The sequence below is a fragment of the Saccopteryx leptura genome, chromosome 13 (genome assembly GCF_036850995.1).
Source record: "Saccopteryx leptura isolate mSacLep1 chromosome 13, mSacLep1_pri_phased_curated, whole genome shotgun sequence".
Classification (NCBI taxonomy): Eukaryota; Metazoa; Chordata; class Mammalia; order Chiroptera; family Emballonuridae; genus Saccopteryx; species Saccopteryx leptura.
Genome location: NC_089515.1, coordinates 4,851,573 through 4,869,935, shown reverse-complemented (window position 1 = coordinate 4,869,935; position 18,363 = coordinate 4,851,573). Strand labels below are relative to the sequence as shown.

General features: G+C 51.3%; 1 protein-coding gene across 2 annotated transcripts in view; it reads left to right on the top strand.

The window, feature by feature from the left end:
* LOC136384597 (dedicator of cytokinesis protein 1) overlaps positions 1–18,363 on the top strand; it is a 432,442-nt gene that overhangs the window by 343,667 nt on the left and 70,412 nt on the right. For both annotated transcript variants that reach the window (XM_066354964.1, XM_066354963.1), the window contains exons 30-32: positions 1,331–1,409; positions 8,327–8,427; positions 14,444–14,502. In XM_066354964.1, the coding sequence (XP_066211061.1) occupies positions 1,331–1,409; positions 8,327–8,427; positions 14,444–14,502 (239 nt within the window). The remainder of the gene's footprint in view (positions 1–1,330; positions 1,410–8,326; positions 8,428–14,443; positions 14,503–18,363) is intronic.

Below are 18,363 nucleotides of genomic sequence, written 5' to 3'. Positions count from 1 at the left end.
CTTTTCAAACATTTTATATCCCCGGGGAGGAATTTGGAATACTCCGTCTAGTTTCTTCAGCGACAGAGACAGCGGACTCCATCACGAGCCATTTGTCACACCCGCTCTTGGCCTCGACCCCACGGCTAGGTGTCTTGATGCTATGATGTCTGCAGACCCCCTGTGTCAGAGCTCTCCGCGTTCTGGGCACGAGAGAGACCACACTGACTGTGGCTGGGCTGCGACCGGTCGTGGTGGGAGGTGCTGATGGAGACCTTCTTAAAGCTCCGGCTAGAGACCCCTTTCTCCCTCCGCCCAGGTTAGCTGGCTGTTAGTGGCCCTGGGACAGCCAGGGACAGGGAGCTCCTGAGGCGTCAGTAACTAAGGGGGTCACGTGGTCAACACGCTTCCCAGTGAGGAAACCAGGTTTCTCTCCCGCTCTCTGGCTGCTTCCTGCGGCCTGAACGGAGGAGCGTGATGACCTGGATTATCGGTGACCTCATGCTCCTTCCTCTTGCATCCTGAATTTGTGCAGAGAGAGAGGGCTCGTTTCCGGAGAAGTATCTGAACTAAGCTGGGGTGGGGATCACCATCCCTCTCAAGAGTAACAAAAACAAATCTAAATGAATAATAAGCACATGAAAGGCTTGGTGTGCTGAAGTCACTCATTCGTAACCGTGCACATTGCATATTTGTTTCATGGTCAGAAAGCCTAAGTCCAGATAAAGGAGGGAGTCTGTGCTGCTTGGTTCTGAAAACTGTACATTATCAATGAACCTGTCGGTATTCCTGCTGAAGTTCTTGTTCAGTCCCTTTTATAGCTATGAAAGGTGTTTTTATTTTATTTTATTTAAACAAGTCAACTGTGACCAAAATGAGCACTTGAAGTCTAGGACAAACAATATTGAAATAAGACAGACCGCCAAGCTGGCTGGTGTGGTAACAGCTCTTTCAAACACTTACCTCCAAGGAGCCAGATAAGTAAGCACAGACCGATGTAATAACAGAGCATTGAAACATTGTAACTTGAGACAAGGTTGTAATTTGCACCTTTTTAACATGAAGGGTTCTGCTGATTGGTTTCCTATGTTACTTTCAGACATCCTTTTTTCTTTTTTGTCTATTTCTTTTATTTTGCATGTGTTAATTCCCCTGAGTACACACACACACACACACACACACACACACACACACACCTGTTGGGGTTTCTTCATGGGCGAAACCTCTTTTCACGGGACCTGGGGCGTTCACTTCCCAGACAGTCTCCAGAGGGTACCTCATTGAGATGCAAGCCTGGAAGAGGGGCTGGAGCCTGAGTGTGTAATTATGTAATTTTCTCTTGATCTTGCAGAGTCTTCCTACGAGCGATTAATCAGTATGCAGATATGCTGAACAAAAAATTTCTGGATCAAGCCAACTTTGAGCTACAGGTAAGGGGAGAGGTGGGTGTGACCTTGGTTGGGAAACCATGTTCCAGCAAATCTCTCGTCTGAGCCAAGGCCTTTTCATGCCTAATCCGCAAACCTAATTGGCCTCCCCTCCAGAGGTGTAGAAATGGCGTTGACAATTTGTACTATTTGGAACCGGAGGATTGAAAATCGTGCCTGCGGGGCATTTGCTCGATTTAACAGGGAAGCGGATGGAGCTGTTTCAAAGAGAAAGCACTGAATCAGTAAGAAGCAGGGGCTGAGAGCAACAAGACCACTTCGTCTCAGTTAGTGTGGCTGCCAGGATTTCCCCAGACCCTCCTGGGCGAGAGGAAGGGGTCGGCAGAGGTGGCGAGGCGGGTTCCCATCGCTGGGGCTCAGCTTGCTTTTAGGACTCAGTTTTCCCAGATAGATTCTCTCTGGGCTTTGTCCCGCCCACAGTGGCCTTTGCCAGGGAAAAGATTGCACCTGCAGCCCCTGGGTTTTTGGGTCATCTGGTTCTCCAGTTTCAGCCCTACAGCCTTCCGTGTTCATGGTGTGTGCGTGTGTGTGTGTGTATATGCACGTGTGTGCCGGCGTGTGTGTGATGAGGCTGGGTCTTGCCGGGCAGGAATCACAATGCCTCTGATACCCCAGGCTCTCAGTCCATTGAACTGGGGGGGGGGGGGTATCTGCTCCCAATGATTTTGTCATTGTTGTTACTTAGTTTCATTCACTCAAGTTTGCAAATCCCAGATGCAAATACATATTAGTTTCCTGGGCAGAAAGCTTCAGTGAGTAGGAAGCTAAAGAAGTTCTGCACGCCCAGTAGGTAGTTGGGTCCGGGTTAAACCTGTGAGACAGAAGTCAGGCCCCCACAGACATCCCCGCTGTGTTTCCTCCTGAAAGTCTGGAGCCAATGCCCTGCTTAGGTTATTAGATTAAGTCCTAAGGTGCCTGTGCCCTTTTTGTTTTATTATTATTTTTAAAAGTGTCTGTCTTCTTAGCATTGCAGAATAGAAATAGAGAATACATTAAGCGCTATATAGAGGTATATATATATAGACATAGCTATATAGAGATATATCTAGAACTCTTATTTTTCACAATTTTTATTTTTTATTATTTCCTCTGCTTCATGGTTGCTTTCCTGTGTCCTCGTATGCGGATAAAGTCTCCTCATAAAATATTCATCATGCAGCCAAACTCAGCATACCGGGTAAAACAGGAAAGCCTCCTTTTCCAGTCTTTGTCCTGCCGCAACTCAACAAGTACCCCACTGTGGTTTGGGCCTCCTGACGCTTCTTCCCGCATCTAGAGGGACCTACGCATGGTTGTTTTGGGCCTTGAACATGAATTGGGCCACGCCCTCCGTGTGTTTCAGTTCTGTGGTATTGCGCAGTATAACCACGCTGGTGCCCGCGTGCCTGCGCCGGTGCCCTGCCGGCCGGCTGTCTCCACCCCCCCCCCCCATCAGCAGCGCTGCCTGAGCAGTGATCAGTCTGCCACAAGCATCTCAGGGCCGCATCTCTGCAGGAAAGCCCCCCCCCCCCGGGGCATAACTGCCACGCGGCAGAAAGAAATTTTAGTTCGGCGGACATGCTTCTGCCATTTGCAGTTCCACCAGCCCTTCTTCGGACCATTCCCTGGAATCTTCTCCAACAGGGATTTCTTTAGAATTGTTGATTCTCATTTTTGTTGGCGTTTCTCTTCATTGCTAATTGGGCTGCGAAGACTTCCTAACGATGAGGAGGATTTCTCCTATGAACTTTCTGATCGTTTCCTGTGCCTTATTTTATTTTTATTGGGCTTCTGTACTTTTTTTTTTTTTGTACGTTGAAATTCTTGATACAGCCTAGCCGTGGGTTTGGTTTTACCAGACAGAAATATTTCACTGTTCTGCCGTCAGACCTGTCATTCCTTTCATGACTCTTGTGTTTTGTTTTGCGTGACTAGTCCTTCTTTGCCTCAGTGTTATAAATGTAACTATTTTTGTGTAGTTTGTATCTGTTAAGACCTTTATAGTTCTGCTTTTTTTTTTTTTAACTTTTCAATGACTAATCCACCTGGGGTTTCCACAGTTTGTGTTGGGGTAGATATTTAACTTCACTTTTCTCTGCATAGCTTTCATGAATGAATTCTACTCACCCTGGTGATGTGAATTGCTACTGTTAACATAATTACAACTGTGTGACCGTTCTCTTGTCTGTGGTTAGCTACTAGTTTTATACCCAGCTAGCAGAGCTCAGGCTTCCCTGTTCGTTTGCTTTTGCAAAATTATCTGCGCTATTTGTGTGTTTTTTTAATTTCCATGTGAAATTCAAAACCAGCTGGTTCACCTTTTTTTTTCAGTGCTGGTTGTATTTTACTTGGGGTTCCTCTGAAATGATAATGAGGTGTGGGGGAATGTTACAGTGTTTGGGGGAATACGTGGCATTTTTTATTGCCCCAGTGCAGACAGGATTATTTCGGTCTTTGTGTATGTGTCTCCTTCATTACGTCTGTCTCTTTGTGTCCGTTCCCTGCTGGGTAGCTGCTGTGTGATCTGAGTGTGGCTGCTGTGCGTGTGGGCTCCTGTCTCCTGCCAGTCAGCCATTACCGCCCTTGTTCACGATTCCCGAGGGCGGTCCTCTGCGGTTCCCCTCCCGCCATGTGCCATGTAGCAGCAGTGTGCTCTTCCCACCCCGCAGAGCTCCTGGCCCCTGCCCTTGGCAGGTGTGAAGTCCAGATGGGCTGTTGATGCCAAAGGGTGCCCACCCCCCACCCCCAAGGGGAGTGTTTGGCTGCCATGTGGCAGAGGGAGCCTTCAGTGGGAGTTCCGGGCCGCTGGCACTGTGACGAGGCGAGTGTGTGTGCTCTTACAGCCTCAGGTGGGCTGCACAGATGTCTCTCCTGACACATTTCCATCCTTGAACCAGCCCCTTCCCCTCGCTCCCCTCAGCCCTCCCCTCCCCAGCTTGCTCCTCATTTCCGGCAGGTGCGGGCAAAGAACGTTTGCTTAGCCTCCTGATAGTGAGCTGACATCCTGATGCCCTACCACCACTGCCCCGACGCGGTGAGGTGTCTATCCTTCCTCCAAACAGGGACTTTCTCCTACATCACTAAGGGGAAGCCACCCACGTCAGGAAACCAGCACGGTCAGTGCTGCCGTCTGGCACCACAGACATCGTTTGCATTCACCTGTCCCTGTCATGCTGCTCAGAAGTCAGTGTCAGCCCTGGCCGGTTGGCTCAGTGGTAGAGTGTCGGCCTGGCGTGCAGGAGTCCTGGGTTCGATTCCCGGCCAGGGCACACAGGAGAGGCACCCATCTGCTTCTCCACCCCTCCCCCTCTCCTTCCTCTCTGTCTCTCTCTTCCCCTCCCGCAGCCGAGGCTCCATTGGAGCAAAGTTGGCCTGGGTGCTGAGGATGGCTCCATGGCCTCTGCCTCAAGTGCTAGAGTGGCTCTGGTTGCAACAGAGCAATGCCCCAGATGGGCAGAGCATCGCCCCCTGGTGGGCGTGCCGGGTGGATCCCGGTCGGGCACATGCGGGAGTCTGTCTGACTGCCTCCCCATTTCCAACTTCAGAAAAATACAAAGAAAAAAAAAAAAGTCAGTGTTACCTGTTTGCTGTCATCAGCATTGCTCACAGTGTTGTTACATTTAATGCTTGTATTTTAAGGAATTTTTTTAAGACTTAATTTTCTTAGAGTTCACAGAATAGTTGAGAGAGAGGTACAAAGAGTTCTCATACCCCCCCTGGCCTCACACCGGGTGGTACATTTGTTACAATCCTTGAACCCATGTCGACACGTCACCATCACCCACAGTCCGTAGTGTACAGTAGGGTTCCTGTGGGTGTGGACACATGTATCCTCGTGTCCACCACTCTGGTCCCAGGCAGGGTGTGTCCACTGCCCTGACACCCTCCGAGCTCCGCGCTGCCACCCCTCCCCAGCACGCGCCCAGTCCGTGTCCCCTTCATCTCCTTCAGGCTGGAGCAGCTCCTCGCCCTTCCCTGACCCTCCTGCCCTTGACATTTTCAAGGAGCACGGGCTTGTTATTTGCAAAGGGCCCCTCAGTGTGGGCTGTGTCCTGCTCCCTCATAGTTAGATCATAGATTCCTTTAGCAGGGATGTCTTAGAAGTGGTGGCCCCTCGTGCCGTAGGCGGTGCCGATAGCACACAGCCTCCCGTCCTGAGGACAGGACAATCTCCTGTCCTGCTTCACAGGCAGAAGTGCCTAGTCGCCCGGTGTGCGGCGACCTTCCTTGTTCAGGGCCCCGACTGTGCCGTTCCCACACACATCTCTGGGGCAGGTGTTGAGACGTGGGGTGCAGCAGACAGGAGGCAGAGCAGGGGTGGGAGTCAGGGAAGCTGCAGTTTACAGGGAAGCATCATGTGCCGCTGACGTTCCTACAGGCAGCAGGTGTGAGTTAAATCCCTCTGGGCCTGTTCATCCGTGGGTCCCGTTGGGAGGTGCACTTGTATGGACTGACCCGAGCTCCCCTTTCATTGTAAAAGGGGGCTCAGTGAGAGCTGGTTGTGGACTGCCAGGTGTGGGGTGCCTCCACTCAAGACCCTGTGGCTTTGGGATAAATGGAAGCTCGATACATTCTTTCTTACATTCATCCTTTAACATTCTCACTTACTTCACAGCTGACTAAAAATAGAACTGAAACTGTTAGCACCTTGTTTTTGTATAGCTTTCACAGCTGTCTCATCTGATATGATAAATATGGTCCCCGTTTTGGAATAGAGAACACTGACAACACGCACCAGTTTCTTTGGGGGTGCGTTCAAGCGTGGACGTGTACTGGTGACCCCGAAGGTGCAGGCTCTTTCCCACTGGTGGGGGTGAAAGGTCCCCCAAAGCATCCCCTGCTGTAAGAGCGGCCCCTTCCTCAGCCAGGAAGGTGACTGAGCTCCAGAGTCGAGCAGTGTCTGTGGTGTCCAGACCCTCTGAGTCCCCTGCTGCCGTCCCTGGGGGTTGGGGCTCCCCGTTTGTCTGGCACGCTGTCCCCACACCTCCCAGCCAGGGGTGCCGCCCTCTGAGAGGGAGCAGTTGAGAGCAATCTGGAGGAAATGTCCAGTTTTAATGGTGCCCGTGCGAACTCCCCACGGGTTCATCCCTCGGTGAATGGCTATTACTGCTGGATCGCTTCATGCAAGGTAGGCGTGGGATCCTGCCCCTGGCCCACACACTCTGGGGTGCACAGGGGGTCCACTGAGGCAGGACCGATGCCCGCCATGTGAGGGAGAACTGAGCCTCATCACAGGGCAGGTCGCACCTGACCCGGGTGTGTGAGACCCCCCGAGAGAGGAGAGAAAGGTGGGCCCGGTGTCTGCAGAGGCCAGGGCAGCGAGAAGGTCAGTCTGGGGAGGGGGGCCGGGGCCGGGTGCAGAATGTGCGTGGACAGGCTGAGAGCAGAGGGGAGAAGGGGAGGCAGCCGCTCATGCTCGGGCTGTGTTCCGACCTGGCAGGTGTGAGTTCTCAGAGGGGTCCACGTCAGACAGTAGGGACCAGTCAGTCCCTCTGGCTGCAGTGCGGACACGGGGTTTGTGAGGGACGAGGTCAGCGGTAGGGAACGGGCCACCGCCCTCTGTGCTGTTGCAAGGTGCTGACCCACCTGTACGGCCGCCCCGGGACTGGTGCCCAGTGCTGGGCTGGGGAGCTACTTGTAAGGCAGGAGCCGGCGGCGGACTTGCAGAGGGACCTGAGGGGGTGCAGGAAAGCACAAAGCCCAGGCCGCATCCCCGCAGCCAGGTGGACGGTGGTCCCATGTATGGAACCCCAGCGAGCAGATGAAAGCATCCCCCGGTGTGGTCCAGGACCTCACCCTTCATTGTGACTGCCCGGTCCGGGCGTCGACGTTGGCGTCCTCGGGGCGTGTCAGTCTCATGACCTCAGGAACCTATCCGCCTCAACGTCTCTTGTGGAACAACGCTCTCACAGTGACAGGCCCCTGTTGCCGCGTCCAGACACGCAGAGCTCTGGTGTAGAGCTCTATAAAGACTGTGACATCGTAGCAAATGGTCTGTCAAGACATGTGCAGTCTGCACAGTCTTATAAATATAAAACGTTTGCTTTTTTACATCTGTCTTCCTCGTCTAGTGTTTGTATGTATTCAGTATGAGAAGTGTCCTAAGTTACAGCAGGGTGTGCGCTATACAGTGAGGGGCCCCTTTAGAGCTAACATTCCTAACACGATGAGGGCCGCCCAGCACCCCCAGGAAGGTTCTGGATTTCTCTGCCCTTTGACCCTCCAGCAGCCCTACAGTGTAGGTACTGTGGGATTCCTGTTTTACCTGTCAGGGAACCAGGGCACGGGGGGGGGGGGGGGTATTTACCTGAGTAAGTGGCGGCGCTAGGACAGGAAGGAGCACGTCCCACGTGCCGTGGACCCCAGAGCCCGTGCTCAGTCCCTAGCCACGCCCTGGGTGGCTGGTTGGTGACTTATATGTGGGGCTTGTGGGTGTTTTTTTTTTGTTTTTTTGTTTGTTTGTTTGTATTTTTCTGAAGCTGGAAATGGGGAGGCAGTCAGACAGACTCCCGCATGTGCCCGACCGGGATCCACCCGGCACGCCCACCAGGGGGCGATGCTCTGCCCCTCCGGGGCGTCGCTCTGTTGCGACCAGAGCCACTCTAGCGCCTGGGGCAGAGGCCAAGGAGCCATCCCCAGCGCCCGGGCCATCTTTGCTCCAATAGAGCCTTTGCTGTGGGAGGGGAAGAGAGAGACAGAGAGGAAGGAGAGGAGGAGGGGTGGAGAAGCAGATGGGCGCTTCTCCTGTGTGCCCTGGCCGGGAATTGAACCCAGGACTTCCGCACCGGCCAGGGCCTGGGGCTTGTGGTTTTTAAACGTTCCGGAAGCGAGTGTGCTGAGCCAGCGCGGAGTATGCCCGCGTGGCTGAGACCCGATGTGGAGCCACTCACTGCCTCTTCCTCTCCCACTTCGGTTTTCAGCTCTGGAACAACTACTTCCACCTGGCGGTCGCCTTCCTCACTCAGGAATCCTTGCAACTGGAGAACTTTTCGAGCGCCAAGAGAGCCAAAATCCTCAACAAGTAAGTCCTCTATGCAGCCCCCCAAGCCCCGGCAGGAGCCTCTCCCTCTCTCAGCATCAGTTTCATGAAGCCTCCAAACCCACTTGGTACAAATTGAGACGTAACCACGGTGTAATCAGAGGGTGGTTTCCAATCACGCATCGGCTATTGCCTTTCTCACCCACGAATCAAGATGTACACGTTACAGGATTCACTCTGGCAGGTTCGGAGTCAGTGCAATTCGACTATTAGCAACTCATGGAATGGGGTTTCGGGAGATGATTGCTTTCGCTGTGCACTGTCCGATGTCATTCCCCACGTGGTCTACGCGACTGCTTACTCCACACGCGGTCTACGTCAGTGGTCCTCAACCCCTGGGCCGCGGACCAGTGCCAGTCCGTGGGCCATTTGGTACCGGTCCACAGAGAAAGAATAAATAACTTACATTATTTCCGTTTTATTTATACTTAAGTCTGAATGATGTTTTATTTTTTAAAAATGACCCGATTCCCTGTTAATCTAAGACTCACTCTTGACGCTTGTCTCGGTCACATGATATATTTATCCGTCCCACCCTAAAGGCTGGTCCGTGAAAACATTTTCTGACATTAAACCGGTCCATGGCCCAAAAATGGTTGGGGACCACTGACCTACATGACTGCTTATTCCCCGCGTGGCCCCTGTTACTGCTGAATTCTCCGACGCTGCTTCGAGGAGGGGAGCTTCTGCCGAGAGCTCTTGGCACCGGCGGTGGTGTTGGAGAACTCACTGTGGGGTTGGAGCCGTCCGGGTTCCGTCTCTGCAGCGATTACCCCATCCTCTTCCGGGGGGGGGGGCCTGAGGGGCCGAAGCAACCCTGGGATCAGCCTAGCAAACCTGTCAGAAGCCCCAAGGAGGCTGAGGCATGGCTCCGGGTCCAGTATGGAGAAAACAAATGTGTGGGTTTCTTTCCAACCCATGGGTGCCCTGAGGGTCTTGCCTCTTTCTCCCTTAGTTGCACTCCATTCTCATTTCTTGGAGAGCTTCTTTCCTGAGGACGCTTGGGACGAGTTCTCAGAATCGCTCCCTCACTGTCCAGTCATTGGTCTCTGTCGGTCCCCGCATGACACCTCTGCGGTGTCCCCACTGTTCCTAGGCTGTGCCAGCCCCTGTGCCGCTCACGGAGGCTGGAGATTCCAGAGGGAGTCTCAGCAGGTGACAGCGGCTCAGCCTTTCTCATGTTCTGTGAGCACGTCTCTTACTTGTGGGTAAAGCAAAAAAAAAAAAAGCACGTTATCCCTGGGGAATACAAATTATTTCAGCTAATTCTTATTGAGTGTGTACTACGTGCCGGTGACAGTCTGAGCACTCCACATATGCACTGGACACATATAACCCTTAAAACAAAGCTCATAATTCTTCATGCAGGGTCTTGTATCATCCTTATTTTTGAGATGAGGAAGTCACGTGGCCAGGATGACACTTCGTTTCTCTAATCCAGGCAGTTCGGAGTCCAGGGTATTTACCTGTGCTGCTCTTAGAACCTTAGCTCCTTCCATCTGTGCCTGTCACAGGTGAAAGGCCAGCCTCCCCTGGCATCTTCCCTCGAGCAGCCTTGGTCGGGCTGGCCGCTGACGTAGATAGTGTTCGCTGTCCAGAGGAGGGAAATGCACCCAAGTGGCACAGCCCCATGACCGCTGGGAGGGTGTGCAGAGCGGCCGCCTCCTCCTGGGAGCCGCGGGGTTTCCTCGCTGGCTTCGGCTCACGAGGCAGACTTCCGGGAGGCACCTCTGGGCACCGGCCAACCACGGTGCTTCCACACTGACAAACATACACGCCCTCGGGGCTCCTACAGAGTGAGGGGTGGCTCCTGGGCGTTGGGGCTGTCCTTGTTTAAACACCTTCACGGTGAAAGTTGTTTGTAGTAGAAACAGTCATCACCACACAGGCTGAGAAGCACACGGCACAAACAGCTCATTCACAGTCACCCGGAGCCCAGCCCTAGCCGTCCATCCCAGAGAAGGAAAGCTTGGCCACCATAGGTGACCTCACCTCTGTGTGTACGTTGTGTGTGTGTGCGCACACACAGGGCTCACTGTGGGCTGAGATTGGGCCCCACGCCCAGCTCCCACTGAGGGCAGAAGCCATTGTTTGTCAAGCACGCAGCACGGCCAGCCCTGCCTTAGAGAGGCCTGGGGAGAAGTGAGTTTCATGCAGAAATCTGCCCTTACAAAGCTGCACTCCTTCCACGGGTGAGAGGTCAGATCAGACACCTCGATTGCGGGCATTGTCCAGGCCAGGGCAGGGCCGCTCTTCCCTGCACCCTTTCTCTGGGCGTGAGCACTAACGGTCCAAGCTACAGCAACGTCGATAACTGCATTAACCACGCAGGGCTGTGGCCACCAGAGGAAACGTCTGCTTCCCGCCAAGCCCTGTGCCCTCAGAGGCTTAAAGCCAACGAGAAGTGACCGCAGCGAGCAGGGTCACCTTCTCCTGAGCCGGCGGGGCGGTGGCACAATGCGGGGTGGGTTCACCCATGTTTGTGTGTTTGTTTTTTGGAAGTATAGTTGACACACAACATTATGTCCATTCAACTGTGCAATATAGTGTTTACGCACTGCAGAAGGGTCACCACAATGAGTCTATTTGCCATCTGTCCCCAAAGTTAGAAAAATGTTTTTCCTCGTATTGACGCTTCCAGGCTGAGTTTACCAGGCTGACTAAACCGTAGCCAACAGTTAACAAACGGCAAGTCCCAAAACGAGACGCTGGGTCCCAAAGGAAATGGTCCGCCCTTTGAGTCATGGAAGTTGAGTGGTGTGGCCTGGAGGGCACTGGGCTTGGGGCAGGGCGTGAGGTCCAGGGACACTGCAGCTGACCCACATCACTGGGTCTGACACAGCACAGCAGGACAGCATTCACCACGTGCTTCTGTTTTTCTAGATGGAGAGCCCGTGAGGTCTGGCAGTGGAGCAATGCCACACCCAGTTAGTAGCCTCTGGGTGTCTCCATCTAGGGTTTGTGAATCCAACCAAGTGCATCCAAGTAAGGGCTTTGCTGTGAGAGCCCCTCCCCACTGCACCCCCTTCTTGTCCAACCCCGCAAACCCTGCAGCTGCTCACATCTGCCCGGCTGGCAGCAGTGCCACTCAAAGCATTAGAAAATCCCAGAATTAGATCTGCCTGTTCATTCCCTCTTGTTAAGCTCTTCATCCCCCTGATACCCTAGGGTGTGTGGGTGTGTGGGTGTGTGTGTGTGTGTCGGGGGTGATCAGGATATTCATTCTCCAAAGCTCATGGGAATAACATAGGAGAATGGACCAAACCACACCAAGAACGGATCATGTCAAACCGAAATTGAAGACAAGATTAGCCAATAAACCACAAAAATAAATAAACCCCCAGGAATCAAAGTCCATAAAAAGAAAATTTAACTGACTCAACCTTCAGACATCCTTGGTGCAAGTGACTCCCAACAGAGATGTCAACGGAATGCTAAACCAGCCCTCAGTACCTTCCTCCTAGCCTCGGGGCTCAGGGACTCAGAGCCAGAGGCAGAGGATGTGACTGTGCTGAGCCGCCACCTTGGTGACATTAGTACGCAGGACGCCACAGGTCCAAGTGTGGGATGATGTGGCAAGATCGGGTCACATTCACAGGTGTTGATATTAGGACTTTAAAGTATCTGTGGAGGACATGGCTCAACCCACAACATGACATACTTTTTTTTTCTTTTTTAGTTAGATAGAGTATAAGAGAAAGCATCAGAGTTCATTGCAGTTAGTAAGGTTAAGTGTTATTTCATAGAACGTTCATACAATATATATTTATATGTGTGGTGGTTAGTAAAATGTCTTTACTTCAGAAATTTTTGAATTAAAAAAAAAATAAACTTTACCTCTGCAGTTTCTGCTCAGAGCATTACATATACGTGTGTGTATGCACACACACACATACACACCATGCAGCACATAGGCTCATTCACACAGACCACACATGCACACATGTGCAAACACCACATAGACTTGTGCATGCATATACACACCAACACCATGCATGTCACACATACACACATATACATACCACACGTGCGTACACACCACACACATATGAACACCCTGTGCTCTCAGGCTCTGTCCCTCAGCCACACCACACCCATCAAACCTGCCGCTGCCAAGGTCTCCCGGACTTTATCTTCCAGACTACGGGGTTCCCTAGGAGTGGGGAGTCACTGTAAGACCGGAGAGAGGAAGACCAGGGTCAGGAAGGCACAGACACAGACGAGGACCAGCCCGGTGCTAGCTGTTCCCATGTTTTGAGACGTTATCCCAGGACGAGAAGCCTGGCTGTAGAAGGGTATTTAACGCTTGAGTTAGTCTATCAACTACAGGCTCGCGATCTCACCGCGGGGCCTCTGGTCTCCTCAGTGTACTGAGGTCTGAGCACATGGCAGGGGCAGGGTGATAGTTCTGTTCTTGCCCCCCCCCCTGCCCCGGGATTCCGTCGTCCCTGCCTCACCAGACACCCACTTCCCGGAGAGGTGACTCATCTCTGACAGCAAGAACCCGCCAGCCTCGGGAGTGGGGGACGTCAGCCCTGGCTGTGAGCATGGTTTCCTTTCCGTGTCCCCCCTGCCCTGGCAAACGCCGGAAGGGTGCCCTTCTCCCAGGTCACATGCAGCAGGAGCGCCCTCTGCAGTCCCGGCCGCGGCAGCTGCTGGGACCCCTAGTTCTCTGCGCAGGAGCCAGGTGGAAATTGGAAAAACGGTTCCACAAGCCTCCACGGAATGCACAAGTTGACGCTGCCCAGCTCCAACCCCCCCTGGGTGATTTGAGGTGCCATTTAGACACTGAAGGGTGCTCTCCTGTCACCCACAAATTTGCATTCAGTCACTGTGCAGCGGGGGACTTCCCACCAGCATTGGGTGAGCCTCTCCTCACCATGGCGATGGCGATGGGCGTGTTCCCTGGCAGAGAAGCTCCCCTCTCACTTGCCGAGGTCACATGCTCTCCCGGGGCTGTTTGGCTGGGCTGGAAGCTAATGTCTTTGTCCTCAGAGGACCAGCTTGTCCCTCGAGGGAGGGGCATCGGCTCCCCAGTCAGTTTCTCCATCTGTACAATAGCCTGGAACCACCAAGGTTGACTTCCGTGAGGGAGCTGCCAAGTAGGTGGGCTTCCTGTCCCCAGGTGAAACTGTCCTGCTGTCCGTCACCCTCTCCTGCTATAATGGACAGACGCTTCGAGAGTAAGGGTGGCTGCGAGCTGGGGTTTGTATGTACCAGCCAGAATGGTGCCTTCAGAGCCACATCTCAGTTGTCTGGACTTAGACAACCTCGTCCCACCAGCTGACAAGAGGAGGGACGAGGCCAGGAGGCAGCTGCAGAAACTGCAACACTGCCCGATAATTTCGGCAGTTATTATGTTTAATATAATCAGCCTTTTCCTTAGGCAATCAAAGGAAGAGTTAAATTGCTCCCAAACTAATAAAGGTTTATCTTCTGAAGCATCAAATTCTGTTTACTCGGGAAGCTCACACCTCCTCTGCGGAACCGGGAAGGAAATTTGGCATTGTTTTCCTGGGTAAACAAAAAAAAATGTGGGGGCGGATACTGTTTGTTGATGTGTTTAGGTGTGAAGCCCTTCCTTTGAACAGGATAAAGAACTGGGAGATATGGTTCTGACTGGAGGAGACCCCAGGGCTTAGTTCCCATGGGGAAGCTGCTTGTTGTGAGCAGGGTGAGGGATGCCTTGGGTTTGGGTCCTAACACTGTGCGGAAGACAGACACCCGCTTAGGCCAAGAAGCCGGGTTCTCTGTGACTTGCCCTTAGACAGAAAAAGGCAACATTGTTTCTATTCCTCTCCTATTGCCCCCGATTTGCACGTTGGGAGAGATTTCCCAGCGGGATTTTCCCTCCTTCCATTTTTCCCTTTGGTGGCTTGGCTTTGTCTTTGTCTCAGGGACAGGAAACGGGAATTGTATTTAAAAAAGAATCCAAGTCTGATTTTCCAGCAGTGCTCTATGGAGTGACTCAGCATTTCCCCCTGTTCCTGGTTTTCAGGTATGGCGATATGAGGAGACAGATTGGCTTCGAAATCAGAGACATGTGGTACAACCTTGGTGAGTAACCAACTGCTATCTCAGGTGACCCTGGTCGAGGTTTTGAATCCATGGAGGGTATTGACCTTCGCCCTGCTCATCAGCATGTGTCGGGGTCCCTGACAACTTTTTTTTTTTTTCTGAAGTGAGGAGCGGGGAGGCAGAGAGGCTCCTCCTAACAGGATCCACCCGGCATACCCACCAGGAGGTGATGCTCTGCCCATCTGGGCCTTTGCTCCGTTGTGGCCAGAGCCATTCTTGCACCTGAGGTGGAGGCCATGGAGCCGTCCTCAGCACCCGGGCCAGCTTTGCTCCATTGGAGCCTTGGTTGCAGGAAGAGAAGAGAGAGAGAGAGAGGAAGGAGAGGGGGAAGGGGGGAAAACAGATGGGCGTTTCTCCTGTGTGCCCTGGTCGGGAATTGAACCTGGAACTTCCACATGATGAGCTGATGCTCTACCGCTGAGCCAACTGGCCAGGGCCGCCCCTGACTACTTTTAATCGCTTCTGTTCATTGGAGAAAAATTGCTGCTCTTTGCAATGATTATTTTCAGTCAGTAAGAGACAGGAGACCGAGTGAAAGGAATAAAATCCGAATCCATGGGTAGGGCCAGTGGAAACGTTGGTGGAGCCCTGTTGTGTCTGGTGAACACAGCAGCTCAGCCTTGGGTCCCTTTTGCTCCTAGGGGTCAATAGCATTTCCTCAGTTTCCTGCTCCTCAAACCAGGCAGCTCACGCTCTGTTAGATTGTACTCAATTTCATATACTTTGCCCTCGCCACCACCAGCATGCTTGTGTAATTAAAGCAACAGGGACATGTGTATTTAAGATAAGAAACTGATATAGGCACTTACCACACTATACACGGCCCTCTGAGGATGGCTTTTGCTGCATCATACACATTTGGGTATGTTGTAGTTCTCATTTTCTTTTGTCTCTTGATATTTTCTTATTTCCTTTCTGATTTTTTTTTTTTTTTTTTTTTTTTTTTTTTTTTTTTTTTTACTTTTTGGACCCGTTGGTAATTCAAGAGTTTGTTTTTAATTTTCACTCTTTGTGAATGTTTTCATTTCTCATCTGTTACCGATTCTGGGGTTAGCTCATTAGAGTCAGGAAAGATACTTGGTTTGATTTTCATCTCCTTAAATTTGTGAAGAATTGTTCTGTAACTTAGTGTTTGATGGATCCTGAAGGATGTTCCACATGGACATGAAGGGGGAAAGAATGTGTATTCTGCTGCTGCTAAGTGGAACGGTCCTTTATATGTCTGATAGATCCTTTCGTCTATACTGTTGGCTTTATTAGTGAAGGGAAATCTCAGAAAACAACCTAATTTTATACCTCAAGAAACTAGAAGAACAAACTAAGCCCAAAGTGAGTGGACGGAAGAAAGTGATAAAGATTAGAGCAGAAACAAATGAAATAGAAAATGCAGCAAAACTAAGAGTTGAGGGTTTTTTTTTTAAAAGATAAATAAAATTGACAAACCTTTAACTAGATTTATTAAGAAAAAAAGGAGAAAAGATTTAAATAAGTAAAATCAGAAATGAAAAGAAAAAGATATTATCATTGATACCACAAAAATAAAAGTCTCTTATAGGAGATGACTGTGAACGATTACATATCCACAAATTTGGTCACCTGGAAGAAATGGATAAATTCCTAGACACATACAACCTACCATGACTGGATCGTGAAGAACTAGAACATCTGAACAGACCGATAGGGAGCAAGAGAGTGAATCAGCAATCAAAAACTTCCCAACACAAAGCCAAGACCAGATGGCTTCCATGTTGAATGGCACCCAACATTTAATGAAGAGTTAACAAATGCCAATACTCTCAAACTGTTCCAAAAACAACTGGATAGGTGAGGACACTTTCAGACTCATGTTCTGAGGGATGCGTTATCCTCTTACCAAAGCCAGACAAAGACACTACGAGAAAAGAGAGAACACTGTAGGCCACTATGTCTGATGAACATAGACGCCAACTGAGTTCAACGGCACAAGAAAAGGATCGGACACACCTGTGGTCAACTGGGATTTATCCCCGGGCTGCAAGGATGGCTCAACATCCTCAAATTCATAAAAGTAATCTATTCTACTTAAACAGAATGAAGGATGAAATTTGTGACTATGTCATCAGATGCGGAAAAAGCCTTTGACAAAATTCAATACCTTTTCATGATGAAAACTCTCAACAAGCTAGGTAGGGAAGGATTTTTGCCTTCATGTTTTTTAAAGGCCATGTGACCGATTCACAGTAATAAATATCATACTCGGTTGTGGAAAACTGAAAGCTTTTCCTTGAAGACCAGGCACAAGACAAAGATGCCCGCTCTCACCACTCCTGTTCCACCTCATGCTAGAAGTCTGAGCCCAAGAAATACGGCAAGAAAAAGAAATCAAGGCACCCGTACCAGAAAGGAAGAAATAATCATATCTGTCTGCAGATGACATGACCGTATCTAGTCTGACTGACCATTAACATATTAAAGTGTGTCCTTGTGTCGTAATAAATAGCTGCTGCCCCAGCTCAGGCCATCATGGTCCCTTATGCTTCCCAGGCCTGTCCCCTCCTCTCTGTGACCCCTTCCCTGCAGGGTCACTGCCCGACATGCAGGGAGCCTGCAGAACTCTGCTGGACCCCCTGAAGGGTGCTCTTGCCTTTTCAGTTTTTTCTCTCTCTCTCTCTCCCTTCCTTCCTTCCTCCCTTCCTCCCTCCCTCCCTTCCTTCCTTCTTTCCTTCCTTCCTTCCTTCCTCTCTCTCTCTCTCCTTCTTTCTCCTTCCTTCCTTCCTTTTTTCTTTCTTTTCTTTCTCTCTCTCTCTCTCTTTCTCCTTCTCTTCCTCCCTTCCTTCCTTCCTTCCTTCCTTCCTTCCTTCCTTCCTTCCTTCCTTCCTTCCTTCCTCTCTCTCTCCCCTTCCTTCCTTCCTTCCTTCCTTCCTTCCTTTTTTCTTTCTTTTCTTTCTCTCTCTCTCTCTCTCTCTCTCTCTCTCTTTCTTTTCTTTTCCTTCCTTCCCTCCCTCTCTGCCTCCCTCCCTGGAGCCCCCAGAGTCCCTGAGCTTGACCGCCATTTGAAACTGGTTCCCTTCCATTTTGTCCACTTCCATGGTTGCAATGAAGAAAGGAGAGATGAACCCAGGGATGTGCCAGGTGCTCTGTGATATCACCTCCCATCCCCCTGGGAGGGCTGGACCTTCTGAGGACGCATCTCTGGTGTAAATCGGATCCTTAAAGTCCTTTGGGAGTAGCTGGTTCTCTTGACATCCTCTGTCAGGGTGCTTCAAGTAGGCGGAGCCCAGGGATGGAAGGCTTTGGAGTTGCTACGGAGAGGACGTGACGGACAGAGCAGATGCCCCGTGTACCATCCTGCCGGTTGCTGATTTGAATACCTGGACTCACGCCCAGGATCTGCGTTTTGCAGTTTCTCAGAGGGGTTCGTGTACTGTGGCCTGAGAAGCGGCCAGAGGTCAAATGTAAACCCTGACCAAGGTCAGTGAATTGGGGATTTGGTACCAGCAGGAAGTAAGCATCGGCCAACATGATTGGGTTTCTTGCTTGTAAAAGAATTAGATTATTTTTGGAAGTTTTAAAATAAAGTATTGGCTACCAGCAAGATCTGCCCAAAGCAACCCTCCTCCCCCGCCAATGACGAAAGAGTAGTTCCTTGGGTCACCTCAGGCACCCTGGCTCTTGGCTGCTGCAAATCACAGATGTGAGCGCCTGCCTGTGTGTGTCATTGCTGAGGCCACCGCGCCGGAAATGTATGACAGCACCTCCGTTCCCCAAGGTGGACACAACCTGCTCTCTTCACGGCTTTATTTGCACGGGGCCTCGCTGGAGGAACGGGTTGGCAAGGCCATCCAACCAGCTCTGCCAGGA